Source organism: Candoia aspera, chromosome 2 (genome assembly GCF_035149785.1).
Source record: "Candoia aspera isolate rCanAsp1 chromosome 2, rCanAsp1.hap2, whole genome shotgun sequence".
Lineage (NCBI taxonomy): Eukaryota > Metazoa > Chordata > Lepidosauria > Squamata > Boidae > Candoia > Candoia aspera.
In genome coordinates this window covers 230088113-230114020 of record NC_086154.1, presented here as the reverse complement: position 1 = coordinate 230114020, position 25908 = coordinate 230088113, and the positions used below count along the sequence as shown (strand labels likewise).

The window sequence follows — 25908 nt, the reverse complement described above, 5'->3', positions numbered from 1 at the left end:
CCACATAAACCAAAACTCTTTGGGGTCCTCAATCATTTTTAAGAATGAAAAGGAATCCTGAGGCCAAAATGTTTGAGAACTGTTGTTTTAGAGGAAAGGTGGGATATAAATTTAATAAAATAAATAAAAATGAGGGACAACAGAACTAATAAACAGAGATTTAAAATACTATTGTATATTTTTGTTATTCTAGTGTTACTCAACTTTGTTCACTGAAGATTATCAGTTATAAGTCAAGATAAATTAAATAACTTTAAGAATAGTTAAGAGTATGCTCCTCTTAACTTCTGTTGTAGGATGGTATTGAAACAGTGTAAATAAACAAAACGCATTGCATTTATTCCCCAAATTATTTAAAACAATATTGCTATTCACTAGCAAATTTCTTTTTAATATGAGAAAATATTTTTAAATTTCTAATTACCAGTTTAGAGGAATTGAAAATCAAATAAGAAGGTATTATGGCTACTACAAAGAATTAGCAAATGCCAAACATATGTTTCAATCTAAGCAGGTCTGCAAAGTGAAGTTATATCACTGGAGTGAATGAAAAAAATGAAATTAATCTTTATTTGAAACATAAATGAAGTGAACAGAGATGTATAAGGATAAATTAAACTCTGGATAATACATCCAAATTTCCAGGAAAATATTGCAAAAAATAAATATTATGTAATAAACATTTTGTCTTTCAACAAATTTTGGTTTGGCAGTGCTTTCCCACTTGCTGGCACACACAGCAAGATATATTTATCCTGTTGATATAGCTTGTTACTGCTAGGCATTTAAAAGAAAATAATTTGGGGCAGGAAAAAAACCCTAATGAGTACAAGTTTCAGATAACAAAATTGTAATTCCTCAGCTTTCACCAGTTTAGTAATGGAGCTCTTCCCTATGATCCATGTCCCCAAGATTTCAAAGCCCTAGTATACAGCTCTCATTGTTATATTTTGAAAGAAGCCTTAATTCCTTTCATAGTCAAAACATTTTTATAAACTCTCTTCATTACATTTTTTCTTCTTCTTGGTGAACCCATAATTGGGGGTGGAGGCTCATTTTATATCTTAAATGCTTCATTTTAACAAGCTGACAGTTTATGTCATTGCTATTAATATTATGGTTAAAGTGCATGAAATGAATATTTAAGATGTAAATATAAAGAATTTGGCACTAATTATATGCTCCAAGTTTAAAAATATTTTACATTGTATGTTTTAGTTCTAGGGAGAAAAAAAGGTTGAAACCAAAGATGCTGCCTTCTGATAGGATGTCCTTGTGGCAGAGACCCTTATAGACAGACAGGTGGGGAGCTGACTAGCGAGTAACAGAAGGCAAACACTGGACTCTCCAAAGGTGTAGAGAACCTGCTGAAGTTTATTCCCTTCAATCCATTCCGGGGCAAAGGTTGAAAACAAAAATAGACCCTTTGGAACAGTCCAAACCAAGAACTCAAGATAATGCTGAAAATGAAATGCTTAGCCAAGGAATTAAACTGCTCTAGTAGCAGCAGTTTGAGACTTGTTCTCCTGCTCTCACTCCAACCATCTCAATAAGCCTTCCGGCCTCTGCTGTGGCCCTAAAAGGAACTCCTTGCTCAGGTAGTCTCTGGTCCCTTCCTTCCTTCCTTCCTTCCTTCCTTCCTTCCTTCCTTCCTTCCTTCCTTCCTTCCTTCCTTCCTTCCTTCCTTCCTTCCTTCCTTCCTTCCTTCCAAGTAAGGCTTTCGAGCTTGAGGAACCAGCTCTCTTCTCTGCCTGGGCAATGAGCTGAGTCCCAGCCAGGCAGCATAGAAAGATGGGGGAGTTTGTTTATACAGGCCTGATAAGGACAATCCAGCAGGTGCCTTCTCTGCAGGCTTCTGTTTGTTGTCTTCTGGCACCTGCCATCTCTTGCAACCTTCTTTTCCAAAACCGTTACCTGCTCCTTCATCAGAATAGGCTTTATGCGCAACAGGCACTGAGTTTACAGATACTGCTGTGGTTTACTCAAAAGAGGCTGGTGTTTTCCCTTCTCCACAGTCCTGAACTCTGTAGTTCTTCTTTTAAGTCGTTCTCTTCATACTAAGTCTTTATGGGTCACATCAACAGAGGTTTCCTGGATCAGATTTGAGAATGCAAAGAAGGATGCAGAGGGCAAGAAATCAAGTGGAAGACCCTTTGCTCTATGTTGCAGAATATGGGATGTAGCTCTGTACTACTGCCCTTTCAAGGTGAATTTTAGTGCATCTTTATCTGTGAAGTTGGCAGAAATTCATATATAATGTAGAGCTTCTAGTGATGGAGTTATTCCAGACAAGAAGCACACCCAGAAGTATTACCTCTAACATTATTGTAAGGTTACATTAACAGAATCCTGCAAGTCTGAAAGTACATCTCCTCAGAGGGTCCCTTCTGAGAGTTTGCCATGCCCCCATTCCTTCTGTGAACTCAGCTGCTGCTTGTTTTGACCATTGTCTAGTCTGCAGTTCTTCCTCCTGTCTCCCAAGGTCATTCCCACATACCATTATATCAAGCCTGTCTTAAGCCTGCAGATCTGGTAAAAGAATATGAACAGGTTACAAGAAAAATGGTACTCAAAAATGCTTTATGTTATATGCGCAGAACCGGACTTAGGAATAAATCCAAATTACAGTTTCAGCTTCATGACTATTTGTCTGAACAATTATTATATTTATCTCATCTGTTATTAAGCTTGTGAGCTGGTCTTTGGTAAGCCCTTCCTCTTAGGCATAGCTCCCATGTTCCTTATCTGTGGAATGGGAATATTAATAATAATGACCTGCTGTGGTGTATAAGTAGGCAATAAAACCTCACTGTTCTAGCCTGTCTGTCAGCCCTTATGCCAGATGGCACACTGCCAGTTCAGACCTATAAATCAACGTGTTTTTGGGGGAGAGGTACTTTTAGCACATAACAAAAAGAGATTGTCCTTATCCCTTCCCTTTCCAGAGCTTTTGTTCTTCTGGAAATTATTGTCAGAACTTTGAGGGAAAAGGAGCAAGAAGGTATAAGATGTGGGAAGGAGGAGAAAGAAAGAACTAAGATTCTCCTCCAACCTCTGATTTAAGAGGAGTTTCCAGGAGAAAGGATGTTATTTATTTATTTTTTTGCTGGGTTGTTTACTCAATAAGCTGCTTCAACCATGAACTAATTAATAGGCTTAAATTTTCAAGTACAGTAAAAACATTAAAACAAACACAAAATAACAATTCTTTCATATCGGTTTCAACAAACTGAAATCCATACCAATGCCAAGAAGAAGGGCTCAAGTCACACCATTCCCCCGAGGCCTCCTCAGCCCCAACAGGACTGGTTCAAGTTTAATCTCCGGAGTATACTGTCCAAAGAAGGGAGGCCACAATGGAGAAAGCCTGCCCCTGCAGCCACTGGTGTCAACACTCTCTTGGCACAGGAATCCAGAGGGACTCCTCCCAGATCTTACTTGATAGGCAGATATTAGAGGGAACAGGGGATCTTGAAGATGCCAAGGTCCTATGTCATGCTAGGCTTTAAAAGGACAACCAGCATCTTCAATTGCACCCAGAATTCAACCAATAACCATGCAGCTTGTAGGGGAGTATGGAGATGGCCTTGAAAAAGGAATTCAACAACTCTTCTGTAAGTACCAGCTCAGCCCAGATAGGAGGGAGTGAGGAAGATAGTTTTGCCTTGATTCTCTTTAGTATATGAGAGAATCTCTGCCAGGCTTTCAAGCTTCTGTTATTATATCCTGTAACAGTGAAATAGAGTTCCAATAGTTCTTGTGTTTTCTGTTTCCTGACCTGGTCTACCTTAAAGGGTTGACAAAGACATAGCTCTTGCAGTAGTGATGTCACTTATATGTAATGATCTGCACCTGTAACCTGAGATGCTGCTACATTCTGGACCAGCTGTAGCTTTTGGGTGGTTTTCAAGGGCAGCCCCATGTCAAGCCATCCTGGCCACAACTGCTACCTACTCCCCTTTACTTTCCAGGTAACAGCTGAATCTAAGAGTGAACTTTATTCAATATTAGTCTGTTGTCTAGAAGAACAGGAAATAAAGTTAGTTAATCACTGTGCCAAGTTTAATTTCTTGGTCAGTTTATGCTTCTTTATCTCTGGTACCTACTGTCTCTAAACAGGCTCAGTCATTGTGTGTGGGTTTTTTTTTTTTGTGCAGTGTAAAACCACTTTCCATTAGAGTTGCCTCTAAACTAGGAAGAGACAAGCATTATCTTATGGTTGGCCAGAACTTAATATTTTCCTGTATATTTTTAGTGGAAATTCTTTTAAGATGCTCTCTGTGATTGTAAAAGCTCTTTATTTTTCTCTTGTCCACCACTGAACATTTCACAGGAAACCGCTTACTATACAGTCAAAAAAAGACTTTTTTTTTCATTTTGAGGTAAAGATTGATTCTATTTAAACCCTGTGTGATTGATTTAACTCCTAAAGGTGGGGGCTGATTTTTGTAGTCACTGTGCCTCAGTATATAGGGCTAGGATATGATGCTATAATTAATTTGATTTTTCTTTTTTTTAATTAGGGAGTAACCCAGCATGTGGGTATTCTATCTCTCTCCCTTACTCTTCCCTATAGATAGAACAATTTGTATATAAATTTAAAACAATTATTGGCTTGTAATGGCAATTTATCAAAACAGAAATATTTAGAGAAAACGTACATTTACTTTGAAAGGGATGCATTTAGTACCTCAAATGTTGTGTTCTTCATTTAAAGAGATATGCATCTTTTCCGTTAGCAGATTATAATAACATTTACTCCTGAAGATCTTAAGGATGACAAGCATAGTTGGACAAGTATAGTTTGGCTGCTTGACAAGTTATATGAAACATTATTGTTCTATGTAAGCAAAGGAAACTTTTTAAAGGAACAGTAGACTCTGATCCAAAGAACTATAGGCAGTATTCTGCATCCATGACAAAACATTAACTGCTGCTTCCCTTCCCATGAAGTCACTACATGCCCATCCCTGTTTGTTCATGAGTCAGGGAGGAACAAGGGTTTGATAGAAATTATGGAATCTCTTCCTCCTTAATACAAAAGAGAAAAGGCTCTTTGGGTCATTGCCAGGCTTGAAAGAAGTGAGGTTTTTTTTGTGGGGGGTGCCTTCAAGTCAGTCTTGACTCCTGATGACTGCCTGGGCAAGTCCCTGCAGTTTTCTTGGCACCATTTTGGAAGTGGTTTGCAATTGCCTCCTTCCTAGGGCTGAGAGAGAGTGACTGGCCCAAGGTCACACAGCTGGCTTTGTACCTCAGGCAGGACTAGAACTGATGGTCTCCCGGTTTCTAACCTGATGCCTTAACCACTACACCAAACTTGCTCTCCATTGAAAGAAATATAATGCTTACATTTTCTATACAATCAAATGAATATTCATATTCTGTGTGATCCTTTTGGGATGCTTGAACCAAATATTGCACATAGCCTGTACTCCTAGAAGTGGTTCACACAAGGGTTCCCCTCATGTGTACTTTAGTATAGCAGAATGCAATCCATCAAGAAACTGAACTGCTTTGAACTATTACAGCAGGGATTTGCCATTATTAATCTGAAGTTATATGATGTAAAGTATCTTGTTTTTAAATGTATAAGGATACAATTTCTTTATATAATTTATATTAGTTCTTATATTACATGCAAACTGAAGTTTTTAAGACTTGAGAGTACTAAAACACTGAGAGTTCTAAAAACACATCTCTTTATATGCTGAAGAAAAATCAAGCAGCATCTGTGAGAACTTAAATGTAATAAGTGAAACTATTATCGCTAATATATTTTATTTGCTTAGGAATGAGACCTACTGAGATCAGTATACTATTCTAGGAATGGAATTATCCTCTCTTTAAAAGCTTGAATTAATGTGTGTTCTATCTATTAATGTAAATCCTGTGGATCAATTCATAAATGGAGAAAAAGGTCATTTCCTCTAAAATTTGCATCTTGGGAAACATAAAAATGAGAATGTATGCCATGCAGCTGGTTCCTTGCAAATCAGAAAAAGGAAATCTGGAAAATGAATTTCCCATCTTCTTTTGCAAACTTTGATCTCTCTACTTTACAACCAGGATCTTTGGAAATATTTTAAAGAAAAAAATAGGTCCAAAGATATTTAAGGGAATTGGTAGAGCTACCTCTAGAGACAATATAAGCATTTTTTTTTAGTTTAGAATTTTAATGTCCTTCCAGTTGTTTTAACTAAAAAAATGAAAGTTTGTTCTTGGAGGTAGTATGTAACCAGGTTAATGTGCATTTCACATGCTACTGCAACACAATCTACTTAGGGCTGCCCTAGAAAACTATCCAGAAGTTTCAACTGGTCCAGAATGCAGCAGCACAAATGGTGATGGTATGCCCATGTAACACCTCTGCTTTGCAAGCTGCACCAGTTGCCAATTTGCTTCTGAGTCCAATTCAAGGTGCTGGTTATTACCTATAAAGTCCTGCATGGCATAGGGCTTGATTATTTGAGGGCTGCCTCTCTCCCATAGTATCTCCCCAACCACTTCAGTCTTGCAGGGTTGCCATGCTCTGGGTTCCTTCGATTAAACAATGTTATCTGTTGGGACCCTGGAAGCGCACCTTCTCTGTAGGAGCACCTGCCTGCCCTCTGGAATGAGCTTCCCCCTGAAATCTGGATGGCTCCCATTCTCCTGTCATTCAGAACAGCAATGAAGACCTGTTTACCCAGGCCTTTGGCAACAAAGAGTGGGACCCCTTGCTTCATTCTGTCTGCTCTGTGGCACTTGCCATCTTTTATCTTTTATTGATTTTACTGTAATTTCTTTGATTGTTGTGAGCTGCCCAGAGTTGCTGGGAGTTGGGCAGCATACAAATATATTATATTATATTATATTATATTATATTATATTATATTATATTATATTATATTATATTATATTATATTATATTATATTATATTATATTATATTATAGTATAGTATAGTATATTATATTATATTATATTATATTATATATTATTGTTATTTTGGGGACTGTGGCATCATTTTAGTATTTGCCTATAAAGTGGAGAAAGAGCTAACATAACATGCTGAACAGCAGCAATTATGAGAGGGGCAGGGAAATATGACCTAAATTCTGCCTAGAGGGATAAATGTGAAGACAATTTCTCAACAATTGTAATATAGCAGGTCCCCAGTTTAAGAATGAATTCCGTTCCTAAGTCTGTCCTTAAGTCGAATTTGTATGTAAGTCAGAACAGTTATTTAGCATCAGTTAGGCAAATGTTTGTCTTAGTATATAGTATATATTCTTAACACTTAAGAAACACTTCCAAATACACTAAAACATCTTAACATAATAATACACAAAGTAGTATTGTGTATTTAACCCAAAACATTGTACTCAACTCAATTTTTTAATATAATAGTCTTTATGGCAGTCCATTCTTAACTAGAAGTCATCCATAAACTGGGACTTTCTTAAACCGGGGACCTGCTGTATTTACTATTCATATTGCCTGAAATAATTACCTTGAATTATTTGTAGTGTAATTACCACTCAGAGAACCACAGATAAGCAGCCTTCTCATAATGTTCCTAGAATTGATAATCTAATCCCCTGCCTTATTATATTGTCTTTTCTGTTATGACAGTCATACCCAGAAGAGATTCCCTACTTGGTAGTCCAGATATTACTGATACAGTCCCAAGCAGAAAGAGAAGACAACGGACCTCAAAAATTGGAAATATCAAACCAAAGGTGGCATTACAAGAAGCCCAGACTACTTCAAAAGAAAAGTAAGATTTTTTAAAATATATATGAGGGGTAGATTTATAATGCAAAAATCTATGTATTGTACATAAATACAAGGTTTATGTACCTTTTTTATTTTGACTTGCCAAAACCACCTTATAAAAATAAAATGTATATAAACTTTTCCAGATAACAAATTAAATCCTAATAACTTGCCTAAACTCAGTTATCTTATGCCATTTGGCTATAGAGAAAATAAATCTTTGTTGTCTTTAGTAAAACATTGTAAATCCTTAAAACAGAAAAAAGATTATTTCTTAAAATGACATATTTATTGTCTTAGAGATTGGATCAAATTTTGCATCTACTAAAGCTGTAGTTACTAATGTGTGTTTCTTTGAATAGTGTTGGGACAGTCTTCTGATCTCAAATGTTTGGTTGCATAAATTAATCTAAATGATTTTGAATTATGATTTTCCTACTGCCTATTCTTGTAAGAATCCAAGTATTACACATGAGCTACCAGAATAGTATCTACTCTCCATCCTTCCTTAAGCATTCAGAGGAGAGAGATATAGATGTTACATTATGTCATGCCCCCATATATGGGGTTCTAGCTTATCCACAACTGATAAGGGAGGGTGAAAGTCATATAAAATGCCATACATGGGGCATGACATAATATAACATCAGTATCTCTCTGCTCAGAGAGATTAAGGGAAGATGACTATATATATACCATTATATAACTAGTCCTGTAACTGCTGAGCACTAGGACCTGGATAGCTCCCAAAGCTAATGCATTGTATATAGTCATTTAAAGTGTGAAAGCCTGTGAGTTCAATTCCTTGTAGAGAGTTTGAACCCCATAAAATAACATCTGGCTATCCATGTCTGATGAATCCCAACAGGACAAAACTGGTCACATGGTGCTTCCTGGTAGTCAGTGTAACTGAAAATATTGCATATGGTAAATTCAAAGACTTTTGTTAGATAAGTATCAACAAAATCTTAAAGAAACCAGATGTTTTTGAGCTTTCCTTGATATTTTATGCAATAATACATTAGATATGTAATGATTTTTAACTATCCTTAATATTCTATTGGCAACATTTATGAATTTTTAATACTTCAATTAGAATTGGTTATGTTATTTTAACTCTGTTGTTGATCCCCTTTATTTTAAATAAAAAAATAAAGTTAATTTTTTCTAATCATACCTCTTTCTGTCATAAAATAATCTGTCTAATCCAGACTTTGTTGTCTATATTACACATTTTTAATTGTGACTAATTTAATGTTAATATTTCAGTTGCTACCTAGACAGCATTATGTGAAATTGTACGATTATTTTCTAGAACTTGTGTGATTTTACTTTTAAAACTTCAGAATCTAATATAATTGTTTTCCCTGATTTTGAAATTTAACTATATTTCTCTATTCATTCAAGGGGAAAAAGAATACACATAATTTTGCTTTTTATGTGGCACAGTTTCTAGTTTTTCAAGATACTAGTCTGTATCTTTAATAAGCTAGCATATTGATGGATCCAACATATGTGACTAATATCTTTTAGGTAATTCCTTTTCATTCACATCTCTTTTTGAATATCATAGATACAAATACATTTAGCTAAAGACAAAATACCTTTTTTCAGCAAAGAGGATCAGATGTTAACATTACTTTTTTAGTCTATGTTGTATATCTGTTGCACTTTTAATGTTCCATTTATAGATTTTATTATATTTTTGTAAGCTGCCATTAAAGTCATTTTAAGCTGCTCAGAGCTATTTATTTAAATAAATGATATTTAAGATACAGTATCTCTTTAAAGTTAAAACAAAAAGTAATATTAGAGCTTTGTGGCTGTCTTAATAATTAACATGGGTATTTACAAATAAATGGCATTCAGATATTTTTGCAATAATCTCTATTTTCATGGGGAAGGGCAGGGACTTCATGTTGTTTTCTACCAATTTATAAGTGAAATTATTGGTGTTGCATTTTTATTGCCCAAATTATTAACTTAGATGAAGCAACATTGTTAGTTCTGGCTCTATTTCTTATCTCTTTTAAGAAACAAACAAACAAAAAATACAAAATGGCAGTAATTTCCACTATATCAGGAAAAATATTTATAGTTCAAATGAAATAGGGCGCTCTATGTAAAGAGATTTCATTATAACAGTAAAGTAAACAGTAAAGTAAGTTCTTGGGCTGAAATCCTGAGCTTTATGCAGCCTAGTGGAACGCTAAAATTACTACCCTGGGGTTCTGGTTGGAATATAGTTCTTTTGCTTTCTTGTGAAAGCGTTTCTAAATAATCTCTTGGGAACAAAATCACTCTGTACATCAGGATTTCGTAAGGCAACTGACATAACTTCCAAAATGGGATCTTCAGAATATATGATAAATTATGATCAGTGTATTTTGTCATTTTGTAAATAATAAGCTATGAAGTTACAGCAATAAATTTCTAGGGAAGTGTCTATATTATATTTTAGTATGTACAAGGATGTGGTAAATCTTAAATGATGGTACTGTTTCTTACAAAGGGCAGTGATGATTCTTAGTCACAACCATAAGAATGTAACAATAGGATGGGAACATTTTCTTTATCTGCCTGCATGTTTGGCATAGAAGTACTACTAATATGTTTATATCTACTCAGAAGGGTATAGAAGAACAGAAGTTCTAGAAATTGGCTTGTGTTGGAAGCAGTAACACTGGTACTTCTTACTGTATGCCCCTTTCCTTGAAGATGGCTAACAGAATTACCACTCAACACCAGGAGCCTTGAAGTAGAGCAGGATTGAACTCTTCATGCTGAGTAAAAAAGTAAAGTCTTTTTTCATTATTTGCAGTAAATATGAATGATTCATTTATCCTAGCTATGGCAAGAATCTTCAGCTTATTTTCAGGGTCATGACTCATCTTGCATCTGGATCTGAAACCAGTGTGGTCCAGTGAATAGTTTATTAGGCTTGGATTTTGGAAATCTCATCTCATATCCCAGCTCAGGCCTGGTCTTACTGGGTGGCCCTGGGCAAGATGCTCCCTGTCCTGATTCCACCATCTGTAAATGAGAACATTAAGGACTAACACCACTGTGTAACTTTTGAGGACAGGTACATTTATTATAGAAATATTATTACAAATTATGATACCAGATATTTGAACCATGATACAGGATATTTAAGTAAGGTTTGGTCCTTTTTAAAATCAGCTCATATCCTAGTTGTGTTAAACCCCTCACATACAAACAATCTTTGCTGAAGAATGCTAGCTGAATCCTGTTGCAGCTTCTAGACTTTTGTTATTCCTGCCAGGAGGTATCTGAAAGCCATGGCTTGCAGTTTAGTGCTGAAAATCTTTTCTCTCCTGCTGCCACTCTGACAGTTATACTCTGAATTGGAGTGGGTTGCAAACAAGGATCAAAGAAAACTAAAGACTAACATTATGAGTTTTCCTTCTGGTGGGTGTGAGACTGACCTGTGCAAAGACACTCTCATGGGAATTTTAAGTGCATGGCAGCCTGTACCACTTTTTTTAGTAATCTGTATTATCTCCATGGGAAATGTCTTGCTTAAATTGCGTAGGATTTTCTTCAAAATATTGTAGAGGACATAAATGGCTTTCCTGTCGATAACCCTCTGCCTTCTTAAAAGTGTAGCAAGTCTGCGGTACATCATAAATTCCTGAAGGATTATATCGCTTCTTTTGCCTAATTTATTGCTTGTGGCTCTCCTTTTTAAACACTGAATTCAAGCTTTGTTTAAAATGTGGTTTGCTGCTACCAATGATTCAAATTGCAAAAGCCTTGACTTATCTTGAATTTCAGCTTTCTCAGAGGACCCTGCAGACGCTGGTATTATTGTCTCACATGAAGCAATATTTTACTGAAAAGGTTTAACTCTATGAAATTGGATGCCATTTAAAAAGGCATCAACCTTTTTCACAGCCCACTGAGAGTATGAAGTTTATACTGCAGTCACTTAAAAAAAAACCACTATTCTTTTCTTTCAAACATGCATGTTAGCATGGCACTGCATTTTAGAAAGGTTTACTTCTAATTTAGTGGGTTGTTCAGGGCTTGTAGTGTTCTTTTGTAAGAGTTTCATACAGATAAATCATTTTTGGGAAGAACAGTACTGCAAAGACCTTCTTTTTGTTTTAAGCCTGTTTCATACAAAACCCTTAGCAATGGAAAAATAAATCATTAAAAATACCTCAAACATTTATATAAAGTTTGAAACTCTCTTCTTCATCCTTTACCCCACAATCTCAGAAGGTTATTCAGTTATAAAATAACATGCCATGTAACATTCATCTGGGCTTTGTGCCCCCATCTAGTACCCCTGTATTTTTTTTAAAAAAAAAACAAGACTGAAACTAAGCTTGAATGAGCAAATGACATAAATCAACAAACAAATGATAATCTGTGTTATAATTGGTAGGACACCTCCCTCCCACAACAGTGAGGTAATTTTAATAATTCTGTTTTAATAATAAAGAAGTGATATTTCATGCCTAGGTAAAATTATGGCTTTTTGATTGTTGTTTGTTCGTTCAGTCGCTTCCGACTCTTCGTGACTTCATGGACTTCATGACATCATGGATCAGCCCTCGCCAGAGCTTCCTGTCAGTTGTCGCCACCCCCAGCTCTTTGATTACTTAGAGTAATCTTAGAGTTTACTTAGAGTAATCTCTAACTTGGGATCAGGTGCTTTCATATATCTTAGTCCATGGGAGCAAGCCCCTTGTATTTTTAACAGTGGAGAAATTGCTTGCAGGAGCTTGGATCTTGTCTCTTCTTTCTTGAAGCTTGCACACTTGTGGTTCTGCTGTCTTTCCTGGAACAAACTAGATTCCTTACCCTGCTAATGTTGCAGCAGTTAAATTATATTTATGTACTGTTAGTATATAAATACTGTATTTATATTTCACCTTTCCTCCAAAAGTGTGAGGCAGCATACACAGTACTCCCTCTCTACTAGATTTCTACTCTTAACAATCTGTAATAATGGGAAGTCATAGGTGCAATCTGCAAAGACATGCATGATTTTCCTTAATCCTATAGAACAAGTAATCCTGAGCAAAGATCTTTAAGATTATTGAATTCAATACAGTATTTATTTCTGCTACCGTAAATTATTTCTGCTTTTATGGGACTTTTGTATCAGGAAAATAAAAATCCTATGAATATTTTCTTTTAAATGGACTGCTTCTGTAATAATTTTAGAAATTTTCATCAGAAAAATACATCTTTTAATAATTATATTATGTTAAAATTAATAGAAAGTATATATCTATATAACAGTTTTAGAATAATATATATTCAGAATTAATAATTGTAATAATTAAAAAGTGAGGAAGAGCCCTGGCAAATGAAATGGAAGAACCCTAACAAATTTGACTATATTGCTTGAAAGTCTTCTCCCTTGACCTTTAGTAGAAAAAGTTAATGCAGATAACAAATATAAACAGTCTATTGCCTCAAATAGGTATAGATTACTCCTCCTAGCGTTCTGTGGTGATTCTTTTAGCCATCTCCTTTGTTCAAAAAAAATCTACAATACTTGATTTCCTGATAATTTCAAACTGTTGGGGTTGTAGTCAAATAGAATGCATGCATCTTCAGTGTGCAGCAATTGGCCCAGAGTTGTATTAACTGTCCTGTTGATGTTAACCCAAAATGGCAATTATAGGACAGGATGAAACCATGTACAATAGATTCAACTCTTGAGTTGCAATTCCAGCAGTAAAGTGATAGTAACCACCCTGATTAAACATTCTCTGAGGTATCTAATATACACAAAGCAAAACTATTAACTCCACTTAAAAATCATAGGGTACTAATTTAGCATTGTTTTTTTTTTTTAAAAAGCTCCACTGCTTTACCAGGATAGGATATTCAAGCTCATTATTCCAAAGATCACATAAATAACTAATAAAGTTTGAATTCCTGTAAAAAAGGCTTTTTGACTTAATCTTTACATGACCACAAGCTATTTTGGAAGTAGCAATAGCATTTGGAGCAAATAGCCTGATTAACAAATGACTGACTTGAATAAACTGCCAAAAAGCATCCTGACTTAAATCCCTCATTTTTTAATTCTGTAAAAGTCTTAAAAACAGCTTCCTTGGAATGGAATTGATCCAAAACAATAATATTGTAGCAGTTCCAGTTTACTTTCCCCCCCTCCAAATGTTTAGATGCTAATTCTAAACTTGCATTATCCCATAATACAAGGTTTTAATGGGTAAACTGTTCAGAATTACATCTGGTATTGAATAGTATCAATTTAGGTCTTGCAGCACTGACTGCAACAACTGAAACTGATCTCCACATAAACAGACCTCCCAATGTTTGCTAGGATTTCCCTGGGGTCAAACTCTCCAGCTGAGTCAAAGAGGACCTGGATTTTAAAGTTCCTTATTTCAGTGATAAACCTGAAGGTACAGAAAGCTGTATCTTCTCAACAGGTAGTTGTAATTTGTGCATTGAAAATCCTGCAGGATGTCCTTGGCAAAGAACATATTTAATGTCTTGTAAATGTATTTAAAATAATGTGATGGGAAAAAAAAATAGGAAGGCCTCTGAAACTGTAAATCAATCTTGAAGTGAAAATTAATTTTAATCCCATTTATTTTAGCTCAAATACTTAAAGGAATTCTGGACCATCTATCTTCATTTATATTGAAACAGGAGATAAGTTCAGATGTATAAATTGGAAAAACATCCTGGGTATTCTTGGATGAAGATAAGCATCATAACCACCACTCGTTCATAACTTCAGTTGCTGAACAAATGGTTGTTAACCAAGGACTACCTGTAGATATAATTTTGTGGATATATTGTGTAGGTATGCCAAAACCTTATTTAATCTTTTGTATTCTTGTCTGAGATCTAATGTGAGATTTTGCAAGCCTTGACCATTCATGGGATTTTATATATGCATGTGTGTACTGTCAAGGGGCATCACAATGTTCACAAATTCTGTGTTACCAATCCTTGCACTAGGCAGAAAACCACACTGAATGTAGTAATCTTGGTCTAAAAAGCCTTAAATGCCTGAGGTTTATATGCACAAGGTGAATAAAAACAAAGATTTAGTTTCCTCTATTTATTTCTTATACAGCTAGTACAAGTAGAAGCTTTAGTTGGGTTTTGCTTCATTTTAAGTACTGTTTCTTACAGTCAAACCAGGATGGATGGTTTCAAAATAAGCCAACTTTAAGCCAAGGAAAGTTTTTTTTTATTTGGCCACAGGACTTTGCCTTACTTGAAGGTAACAGATAAGAGTGTCCTTCACATCTGTTTCCTGAGTCTATTTAATCATATCTGCTGTAAAACAGCAGAGTGCTTGGCCTCATTGAGAAAGAGGTACAGGAATGGCATGGAGATTGGATATTCATGCAATAAATTTTCAAGTTGATGCCAATTTTATTTGCAAATCATTTGTAATTTGGGGAAATGGGGACCCAGGGAAAATAGACAATTTATATTCTCCCTTTAATATGAGCCACAGCATAACTAACTAGCCTTATTTATTTATTTATTACTCATATTTAGCCACCGCCCATCTCCCCCAGAAGAGGGACACTGGGCGATTTACAATAAAATTCCCCATAAAACATAAACATTAAAATCACATAAAACAATTATAATAAAACCCAATAAATAAATAAAAATAAATAAAACTACGCTGCCCACCCCCAACTCCCTGAGCTGTCCCCAAAGGATACCATGGTTGATGGTATCGAAAGCCACTGAGAGGATGCACTGCCTCCATCCCACTCCCGCCAGAGATAATCCGTAAGTGCGACCAATGCAGTTTCTGTCCAATATCCTGGCCTGAAACCTGACTGAAAGGGGTCCAGATAATCCGTTTCATCCAGGACCCTCTGGAGTTGTAACGCCACCACCTTCTCAACCACCTTCCCTAAAAAAGGGAGGTGGGAGACTGGACGAAAATTGTCCAGCACAGTTGGGTCCAGAGATGGCTTCTTGAGGAGGGGGTGCACCCCCTCCCTCAAGGATGTATTTACCATTGCTTGAACCCAACCGCATGTCACCTCCCGAGTTGCCTTCACCAGCCAGGAGGGGCATGGATCTAAATAACAGGTGGTGGCATTCACAATCCAGAAGATCCTGTCCACTTCCTTGGGTCCAACCGGATCAAACTGCTCCCAGATAACAAGGCTAAAATGTTCCCTCAGTATCTCCACAGACCCTGCTTCACTCATGGAGTCCAACTTCGACTGGATCCGAGTGATTTTATCTTGCAGATGCTCAGAAAGCTCTTCCACACGGCCCTGTAGGTGGGTCACTGGGCCCACCTTCCCCAAAAGGGTGCGTGTGATCTTAAATAGGACCGTTGGATGGCAATCTGCGGATGCAATAAGAGCGGAGAAATACTGCCATTTCGCCGCTCTTACCACCACAAGGTAGGCCCTAATAGCGGCCCTAGCTTGTGTTCGGTCGGATTCGATCTTTGTCTTCCTCCAGCAGCGCTCTAGGCATCTCTTAAGCCTCTTCAAAACTCTCAGCTCCTCCTCCTCCTTCTCCTCCTCCTCCTCCTTATTGGGTCCCAACCCTACCCATAATAAAACCATTCATCAGAGAGTGGAGTCATATAAATCAGTCTACCGTTTTAAGGGGTCTTGATATTGCAGAGTTGGATAATTCCTGCCTTGTGGGATGGAAAAATTCACGTGAGACTAAGTGGTCTGTCTAGTTACTTTTGTCCCACTTAGACCTTTAAAAGCCCTAATCAGCACCTTGAATTGTGTCTATAAATAGATTTGTAACTAATATAGATGAAATATTGACAGTTTTCTGGGAACAAATCATTTTAATCTAATTAATAAAGGAAGCATCAGCGCCTAGCTGCTTTGTCATCATGGGATCTCTATAATATTTCTAAGCATGAAGTTTCAGGTACATAAATCTTATCATTACAATACCACAAGCCGTTGTTTTCAGTTAAATTGGCTTTGTTACTTTGTAGCCAGGGATCATTAGCGAGCACCTGGAGCAGTTCCTGTTGCAAGTCTCTTTGTACTTTTACTTTAGGAGCTACAGCTTGTTTGCGCGTTACGCATGCCATTCCCAATTGTTTTTCAGAGAAAACGGTATCTACTACCTCAGCTTGTGGACTATTGTGGGGGGTAAGTGAGAAAGAGCATCCCCTAGAAAATAAGCTTCTGCTTATAAATCTATTTTTATGAGTTTAGAATTTATTTGTCCTTACAGTATAGTTGAGAAAGATCGATAAATTTCTTCTGTATTTCTAGTGAAGTTGCCTTTCAAACCTGAGAAAATAAATCCTAATGATATCACATCTGGCTAAAGTTAGCCATGATCAAGTACCAGTGAATCAGTGAAACAACTTAATAATGACTAATTATTACTGAGAAAATCTATGAAATAAGAGCTACAGTGTTACAACTTCCTAATAAGGCTTCATTCTTAACCATGATTACTTTTGGATGGATTGGGCCAATTTTCTGTCAAACGTATTGGTGTAATGGTACCTGGGAATGACCTTGGGAGGCAGGAGGAAGAGCCACAGATTAGACAACCATCATGCAAAAAGTATCTTAGCCCACAGAAACAGAAGGGACATGGGAAGCATTTCAGAAGGGATCCTCCCTAGTTTTCTGGATAGTAAAGGAGGGAAGAAATACTTTCAGACTTGCAAGATTCTGTTATTTTAACCTTACACTAAAGGTATTGTTACTACTCATGGTTTGTGCTTCTTGTCTGGACTACCTTGAAGGGCTGACAATTGTTCCCCTAAAGTGTAGCTTCTTTTATGCTATGATGTCTGGGCTCATATCCTTTCCACATCCTAAATTAGAATTTTGGTTGCTTGCTTTTTATAGTATTTTGGGGAGACATCATAGTTCAGTGGTAAAATGCTGGGTCCCAGATCCATTTCCTGGAATATTGAATTAACAGGATTAGTAGTTATGGAAAAGATGCATGAGACTGCCAGTCAGACTACACATAGGTAAAATAGACAGATGAATGGTGTGATCTGTCTCAAGAAAGCTTCTGATACAGTATTCCTAAAATTTCCACAGAGAAACCCAATATGTATTGGGCAAATTTTGGTTATGGTTCCAATAATCTATCTTCTACATGTCCTTTTATTATCTAACTAACTGTTAGCCTGGCATTAACCAAGGTGGTTTCATTAAGGTGAAGGTAAAGGTCCATGACTAATATATGCCCCACTGATTTCAAATATTCTAATTATGACTCATGCCCATAGTATTTAAACAAGGAGCTTTGTGAACCATTTTCACCAGTAAATGCTTGCTGATGTGCAACGTCTTTAAACTAAACTTCTAAATAATGTATCTGAGGAAGATAGGTGCAGTCATACTATAACTTGAGTCTAGGGAGTTGTTATTCTAATTACATGTTAGTGTGTGTGTGTGTGTGTGTGTATGTGTGTGTTGTGGAGTACCATAATCTCTTAGCCAAACACTTGCAAAACGTTGTAAAATTACGGTTTATACTACATTGAGTCCATGGGAAAAAGGAAATGCTATGACATGCTGAATTTTTTTAGAAACTAGTATTACTAAATACTTTCATAGAGTACCTTTTAATTACTTGGGATATTTTCAGAAATATAACCTCATCCCAGTAATACGTATGTGAAAGCCATTTTGAAGTGTCTATTCCACTTCTAAAGTAATCTTAAGAGCAGGTCTAAAAATACTTGATCAATCAGAAAATAGTTGTCAATATAGCTTTAGTTTCTTCATTGGTCATAGTACAGATATACAAGTGGATTCTGTACTTTTTCAGATCATCATTTGGAACTTCCTAGTAAACATACTTTGGCATGAAGAATCTATCTTTTGATTGCACAGACATGGCTCATCTGGCCCTGTTCCTCTCAAGGCTTCCCTATCTTGGCAGTTTTTAAATTACAATTTTGTCAAGTGGTAATCCATTTGTAGCACTTAGTCTTTATCAAATAGTATAAACTGAGTGTTTGTCATGAATGTGCAGGCTGCAAAACCCAACCCCACATTTACTGATAGCCAGACAGTATCTGAGTTTCAGTCAACTTATAAGAGGGGAAGTTGTCCTTTGTCATATAGGAATGAGATGTCTTTGGCACACAGGCCCAATCATGCCTTAACCACCCCCTTTCCTGGATAGGAAGAAGCTTGATCTTAAAAAAAAAAAAAATTAGAGGCAAAAACTCCGGAAATCGAAGGGTAATTGCTGTACCTGAGCTGGGAAAATTAGTGTGGTATAGCATCCCCCCAATAGCACTGATACATAGTTAGAATTCCCCCAAGAAGTTGGGGAGGTCCAAGGAAAAGAAGCACAGAACTTTACTTTGGAATACAGATTAGCTTTAAGAAATAAAAATTGTTTTAGTTAGAACGTGCATTAAGTTTTAATGTGTTTTATCTATGTGTGTTAGTTAAATCTTATTGCTTCTTGTTCTTGTTACTTTGCATAACTGGGGCATTCTGGGTAATGTCCAGGCTGTTTTTCTAAAGACATTCTTTATTAACATCTTATGAGCTGAAATCTAATGTGGAAGCAATATCCTGCCCTAGCTCCCAAATTAAGATGGACCCAGATCAGGCAGTCTAAAGATGGTCTGATTCAGAAGTCATTGTTACCATACAAATGCTTGGATGAACAGGAGTGCCTTCAACAGTTTTCTGAAAGAAGACAGAATGGGATCCAGCTGTACTTCCCTTGGGAGAGAATTCCAGTTTTGGATCACTGCCCAAATCATTGTAGTTTGAGCTGAAACTAGCAGTGGGACCATGAGCTAGACTTTGGTTTAAATTCGCACATTTTCTAATTTAAATATTTTTTTTAAGCTGCTTAAATATTAAGTGAATGTTTCTGCACACCTAAAAAACTGATATCATATTTTCAGTGGCAAAAACCATCTAATAGTGCCATAATGCAAAACAACAGAGCTCTAAACACTATGTACCAAAAGAGACTGAATCATACAAAAATGTTTTCTTTATGTCTTCCAGTATAGTATTGGGATTTTTTTAAATGCTGCTTATAAGGTAAGATTGGTAGAATACATTCTTTATCTTCCTGAAGTCCCTTTGCATCCCCAAATGTTTGAAAAGTTAGGAAGCCCTCTGGAATAGTTGTAGGGTATTTAAGTGCACAGAGAAAAAGAAGTGAAGAGAAAATCTGCTTGTGTAACAATAGATGAAACTCTTGGGTAACAATGCAAGTGTTACTCCAATTAAGGCAGCTTTTTTATTGTGTTTTAAACCATCTAGGTCAGACCCTGAGAGCAGGTGGTACATTTTTCTCTAGAGAAAGTCATCTCTATTGTCACTAATCTTCACACAGGTAGTTTCATGTGAGTTACAATAAGGCTATTCACCAACTTAACTGACTAGGGGTAATGTGCTGTGAAATTACCCTGTTAATTTGATAGAAACCCATCAGAGCTGTGAATGAAGTCACATGAAAGAAATTTAGTTGCAACAGCTGAGATAGTTCAGTGCTTTGAAATTTAGTATTATGTGAGCTGTGATAGTTTTGTTGGCCTAATGGAAATATGTTCCTTTTGAAGGAAAAGGTGTTACTTTTTGGGAGAAGGAGGGGAATAATACTGTGTTTACCTGAAAGACAAGGTTTTCTCCAAATAATTTATTTTTAAAATGGGAATGCCTCCTAGATTTACTGAACATATAAATTAATCAGAGCAGGTGAGTTTGTTCAATTTTCTTTTTGAGGAAATGGGTTATCTTAAATCCACATTCAAAATGTGTTGTATTTAAGAGAACTAAAACAAAAATATTAGATCCATGCTGAAATCTGAATATAATTTGAGAATCTATGAGATTTTAGTAATATATTCCAAACCCAAATTCATCCAGGAGTATACACCTATTCTTTCACGGTTCATTCAGCTTAATGGACAATAAACACCACAGTTGTTGTTTATTGGTTTAGTCGCTTCCGACTCTTCGTGACTTCATGGACCAGCCCACGCCAGAGCTTCCTGTTGGTCGTCAACACCCCCAGCTCCCCCAGGGACAAGTCCGTCACCTCTAGAATATCATCCACCCACCTTGCCCTTGGTCGGCCCCTCTTCCTTTTGCCCTCCACTCTCCCTAGCATCAGCATCTTCTCCAGGGTGTCCTGTCTTCTCATTATGTGGCCAAAGTATTTCAGTTTTGCCTTTAATGTCATTGCCTCAAGTGAGCAGTCTGGCTTTATTTCCTGGAGGATGGACTGGTTGGATCTTCTTGCAGTCCAAGGCACTCTCAGAATTTTCCTCCAACACCACAGTTCAAAAGCATTGATCTTCCTTCTCTCAGCCTTCCTTATGGTCCAGCTCTCGCAGCCATATGTTACTACGGGGAACACCATTGCTTTAACTATGCGGACCTTTGTTGTCAGTGTGATGTCTCTGCTCTTAACTATTTTATACAGATTTATCATTGCTCTTCTCCCAAGGATTAAGCGTCTTCTGATTTCCTGACTGCAGTCAGCATCTGCAGTCATCTTCGCACCTAGAAATACAAAGTCTTTCACTGCTTCTACATTTTCTCCCTCTATTTGCCAATTATCAATCAAGTGGGTTGCCATAATCTTGGTTTTTTTGAGGTTTAGCTGCAAGCCAGCTTTTGCACTTTCTTCTTTCACCTTCATCATAAGTTCCTCTTCGCTTTCAGCCATCAAAGTGGTATCATCTGCATATCTGAGATTGTTAATGTTTCTTCCAGCGATTTTAACTCCAGCCTTGGATTCCTCAAGCCCAGCATGTTGCATGATGTGTTCTGCATACAAGTTGAATAGGTAGGGTGAGAGTATACAGCCCTGCCGTACTCCTTCCCCAATCTTAAACCAGTCAGTTGTTCCGTGGTCTGTTCTTACTGTTGCTACTTGGTCGTTATACAGATTCTTCAGGAGGCAGACAAGATGACTTGGTATCCCCATACCACTAAGAACCTGCCACACTTTGTTATGGTCCACACAGTCAAAGGCTTTAGAATAGTCAATAAAACAGAAATAGATATTTTTCTGAAACTCCCTGGCTTTTTCCATTATCCAGCAGATATTAGCAATTTAGTCCCAAGTTCCTCTGCCTTTTCTAAACCCAGCTTGTACATCTGGCAATTCTCGCTCCATGAATTGCTGAAGTCTACCTTGCAGGATCTTGAGCATTACCTTACTGGCATGTGAAATGAGTGCCACTGTTCGATAGTTTGAACATTCTTTAGTGTTTCCTTTTTTTGGTATGGGGATATAAGTTGATTTTTTCCAATCTGATGGCCATTCTTGTGTTTTCCAAATTTGCTGGCATATAGCATGCATTACCTTGACAGCATCATCTTCCAAGATTTTGAACAGTTCAGCTGGGATGCCGTCGTCTCCTGCTGCCTTGTTATTCTTAAGGCCCATTCAACCTCACTCTTCAGGATGTCTGGCTCTAGCTCCCTGACCACATCCTCAAAGCTATCCCCGATATTGTTATCCTTCCTATACAGGTCTTCGGTATATTCTTGCCACCTTTTCTTGATCTCTTCTTCTTCTGTTAGGTCCTTCCCATCTTTGTTTTTGATCATACCCATTTTTGCCTGGAATTTCCCTCCGATGTTTCTAATTTTCTGGAAGAGGTCTCTTATCCTTCCTATTCTGTTCTTCCACTTCTGCGCATTGCTTGTTTAAAAATAATTCCTTATCTCTTCTGGCTAACCTCTGGAATTCTGCATTTCATTGGGCATATCTCCCCCTATCGCTGTTGCCTTTTGCTTTCCTTCTTTCTTGGGCTACTTCTAGTGTCTCAGCAGGCAGCCATTTTGCCTTCTTGGTTTTCTCTTTCTTTGGGATATATTTTGTTGCTGCCTCCTGAACCGTGTTGCGAACTTCTGTCCATAGTTCTTCCGGGACCCTATCTACTAAGTCCAGTCCCTTAAATCTATTCTTCACCTCCACTGCATATTCCTTAGGAATGTTAGTGAGCTCATATCTAGCTGATCTGTGGGTCTTCCCTTATCTCTTTAGTCTGATCCTAAACTGTGCAATAAGAAGTTCGTGATCTGAACTACAGTCAGCTCCAGGCCTTGTTTTTACCGACTGTATAGATGTCTGCCACCTTTGGCTGCAAAGGATGTAATCAATCTGATTTCGGTGTTGTCCATCTGGGGAAGTCAATGTATAAAGCCGTCTCTTAGGTTGTTGGTAGAGAGTGTTTGTTATGCAGAGTGAGTTGTCTTGGCAAAATTCTATTAACCTATGTCCTGCTTCGTTTTGTTCTCCCAGGCCATGCTTACCTATAATTCCAGGTGTCATTTGACTGCCCACCTTAGCATTCCAGTCTCCCGTGATGAAAATAACATCTCTTTTAGGCGTGTTGTCCAGTAGGTGCTGCAGATCCTCATAGAACTGCTCTACTTCAGCTTCTTCAGCATCTGTGGTTGGGGCGTATATTTGGATCACTGTGATGTTAGATGGCTTGCCCTGAATTCGAATTGAGATTATTCTATCGTTTTTTGGATTGTATCCAAGCACTGCTTTAGCCACTTTACTATTAATTATGAAGGCTACTCCATTTCTTCTGTATAGTAGTAGATCTGGTGGTCATTTGATGTGAAGTGGCCCATTCCAGTCCATTTCAGTTCACTGACGCCCAAAATGTCTATCTTTAATCTTGACATCTCATCAATAACCACATCCAATTTGCCCTGGCTCATAGATCTTACATTCCAGGTTCCAATGGTGTGTTGATCCTTAGAACATCGGATTCGCCGTTCACCACCAGCACCGTCGTCCGCTAGCTGTCCTTTCAGCTTTGAGCTAGCTGCATCATCACGTCTGGGGCTAGTTGAACTCATCCTCTGTTCCTCCCCAGTAGCATTTTGACCATCTTCCGACCTGGGGGTCTCATCTTCCAATGGTATACCGACATATCTCTGGTTGTACAGATCCATTTAGTTTTCACGGCAAGAATACTGTGGTGGGTTGCCATTACCTTCCCCAGAGATCACATTTAGTCTGACCTCTCTGTCATGACCTTCCCGTCTTGGGTGGCCCTTCACGGTTTAGCTCATGGCATCATTGAGGTGCTCAAGCTCCAGCACCACGACAAGGTAACGATCCTTTGCTGAAGCAACACCACAGTAATGATTTATAAATAGGCCATAAGTATTTAGGCTCCAAAATATTTTAATTGGGAATACTATAGAAGCCCTTCTCAACTGCACCAGTCACTAATAGATGCCAGACCAACATATAAATGTAAGCCAAGCCATAGTTCAATATGTTTTCTTAGAAACGACTCAAAGTCTAATCCCTCATCCTCATGCAATGCCAGTGTATGGAAATGTAACTAAATAAGATACAATCTAGAATGTATAAATTCTAGTGAGCTATAAAAAGGTTTCAATAGTAACCTTGTGCACTATTTTGTACATAAAAAGTCTGAGTTTAGAATGCTTTCAGTGTTCATTGGTGTTCAGATTTATGAGACTAAGCTTTATTGTACTTGTAGAATTCCAACTTTCTTGTGAACCAGTTTATTAAAAAAATATTATTTGGATATGGGTGTTAGAACACAGTTGATGTCACAAATGCTGCTGTAGTTTTTTGCCAGCTTTAAATCTGCTTTTTTGCCTTATTTACTAAAATATTAGGCATACCTTAGGGATAAGCAGAACACGCATGATTTGATTCAGCAAGTTAAGTTGAATACAGTAGTTGATTCGGTGAGGCTGAATCAAGCTGATTGAATAAAAACTGTGGATGTGCAAAACATCCATTAAATCACTGAATTGCTTTGAAGACTCCTAATTCAGTGTATCAGCTGGATGTTAACTATTTCAGCATTCTCAAGACTGAATAGAATATACTGTTCATACTGCGCTATCGATCAGAGGTAGAGACACTGGCTTCCTGAATGACAAGTATCAGATTTAGTTATACTCCAGGGTAAACTAGAATACTGTGCTTTTAGCATCATGTTAATTATCTAATGAAGCAGATGAAATAAAGTAGTTATCTTTTATCTTTTCCACACTGTTAACTGAATTAGAATGTAGTTTTGATAGGTTCTGTGATAGGATTTAAGAAAATGAAAATGATAAATTAAGCAAAAGAACTTCTTTTCAATACAGGCAAGACATTGTTCTTCAGACAGCTGAATAAAGGAAGAAGATCATGACTTGGAAACAATCAATAGTTCTTTGTTAACAGATTTTTTAAAAAAAAATTAGTATTGTCCCATTGGTAATTCATACATAGTGAAAGTCGAACAAGTGTTTTGTCTGGAGGAGATCTTGCTTTTCCAGGGGAATAGTTTTTATGTATGAGGCAAAAGAGTACTTAATTCTTTTGTGGCTCAGTAAAGTGCAGAATCACTCATAATTTCAAGTTGTTGTATTTATCTTTTAAATTGTAGTCAAATGTTTGATCTGGCATTTTGAGTTACTATGTTCTCCAGCATTTTTAGAATTGTCAAAACTAACATATTTAATTTTATTCTTTTTGCACATTTAGATATGCAGGTTTGAACTCACCATTGATCAGTTGAATTTGCCATAGGTATTAATATTGTAAATGAAAACCAATAAATAGTTAATCTTTCTATTCGGTGAAGTTTTGTTTTGTATACTTAAAACATGAAAACAAAGTTTCAAAGAGAAAATCACATTTTATTTTTATTTGTGATATATTTGAATTTTATATTCTGTTGTTTGATCATGAAACTGAAAATATTGGGATGTTTTCAGCCTGTTCCTCCTGGTAAAGTTGTTCAGGATCTCTATTTCAAACACTTACACTATTTTGCAGAATTTAAAATAGGAGAATAGCATGGCAGTTTGCTGCCACGCCATAAATTAAATTGCCAACAGCTTTTCTTTTTTAGTTTGAGATAGTATTTGTTAAACAAACGAAATGAAATGTAAAGGAAAAAGTAGTTCTGCCAAAATAATTTTATCCCAACCTCAGCCAATCACTGACAATTAGTTAAGCAACACAAGACCTAGCTAATAATATTGCTCATGTCCTACTTTTGGTAGTCTGCACTGGTTGCCAGAATGACAAGTAGGAAATTTGAAAGCAAAACACTTTCCCCAGTAGCATTTTGACCATCTTCCGACCTGGGGATCTCATCTTCCGATGGTATTCCGACATATCTCTGGTTGTACTGATCCATTTAGTT

General features: G+C 36.9%; 1 protein-coding gene across 2 annotated transcripts in view; it reads left to right on the top strand.

Annotated features, from left to right (window-relative positions):
- Positions 1-25908, top strand: part of XRCC4 (X-ray repair cross complementing 4) — a 151311-nt gene that overhangs the window by 88494 nt on the left and 36909 nt on the right. For both annotated transcript variants that reach the window (XM_063295453.1, XM_063295454.1), the window contains exon 7: positions 7614-7758. In XM_063295453.1, coding sequence (XP_063151523.1) covers positions 7614-7758 — 145 coding nt within the window. The remainder of the gene's footprint in view (positions 1-7613; positions 7759-25908) is intronic.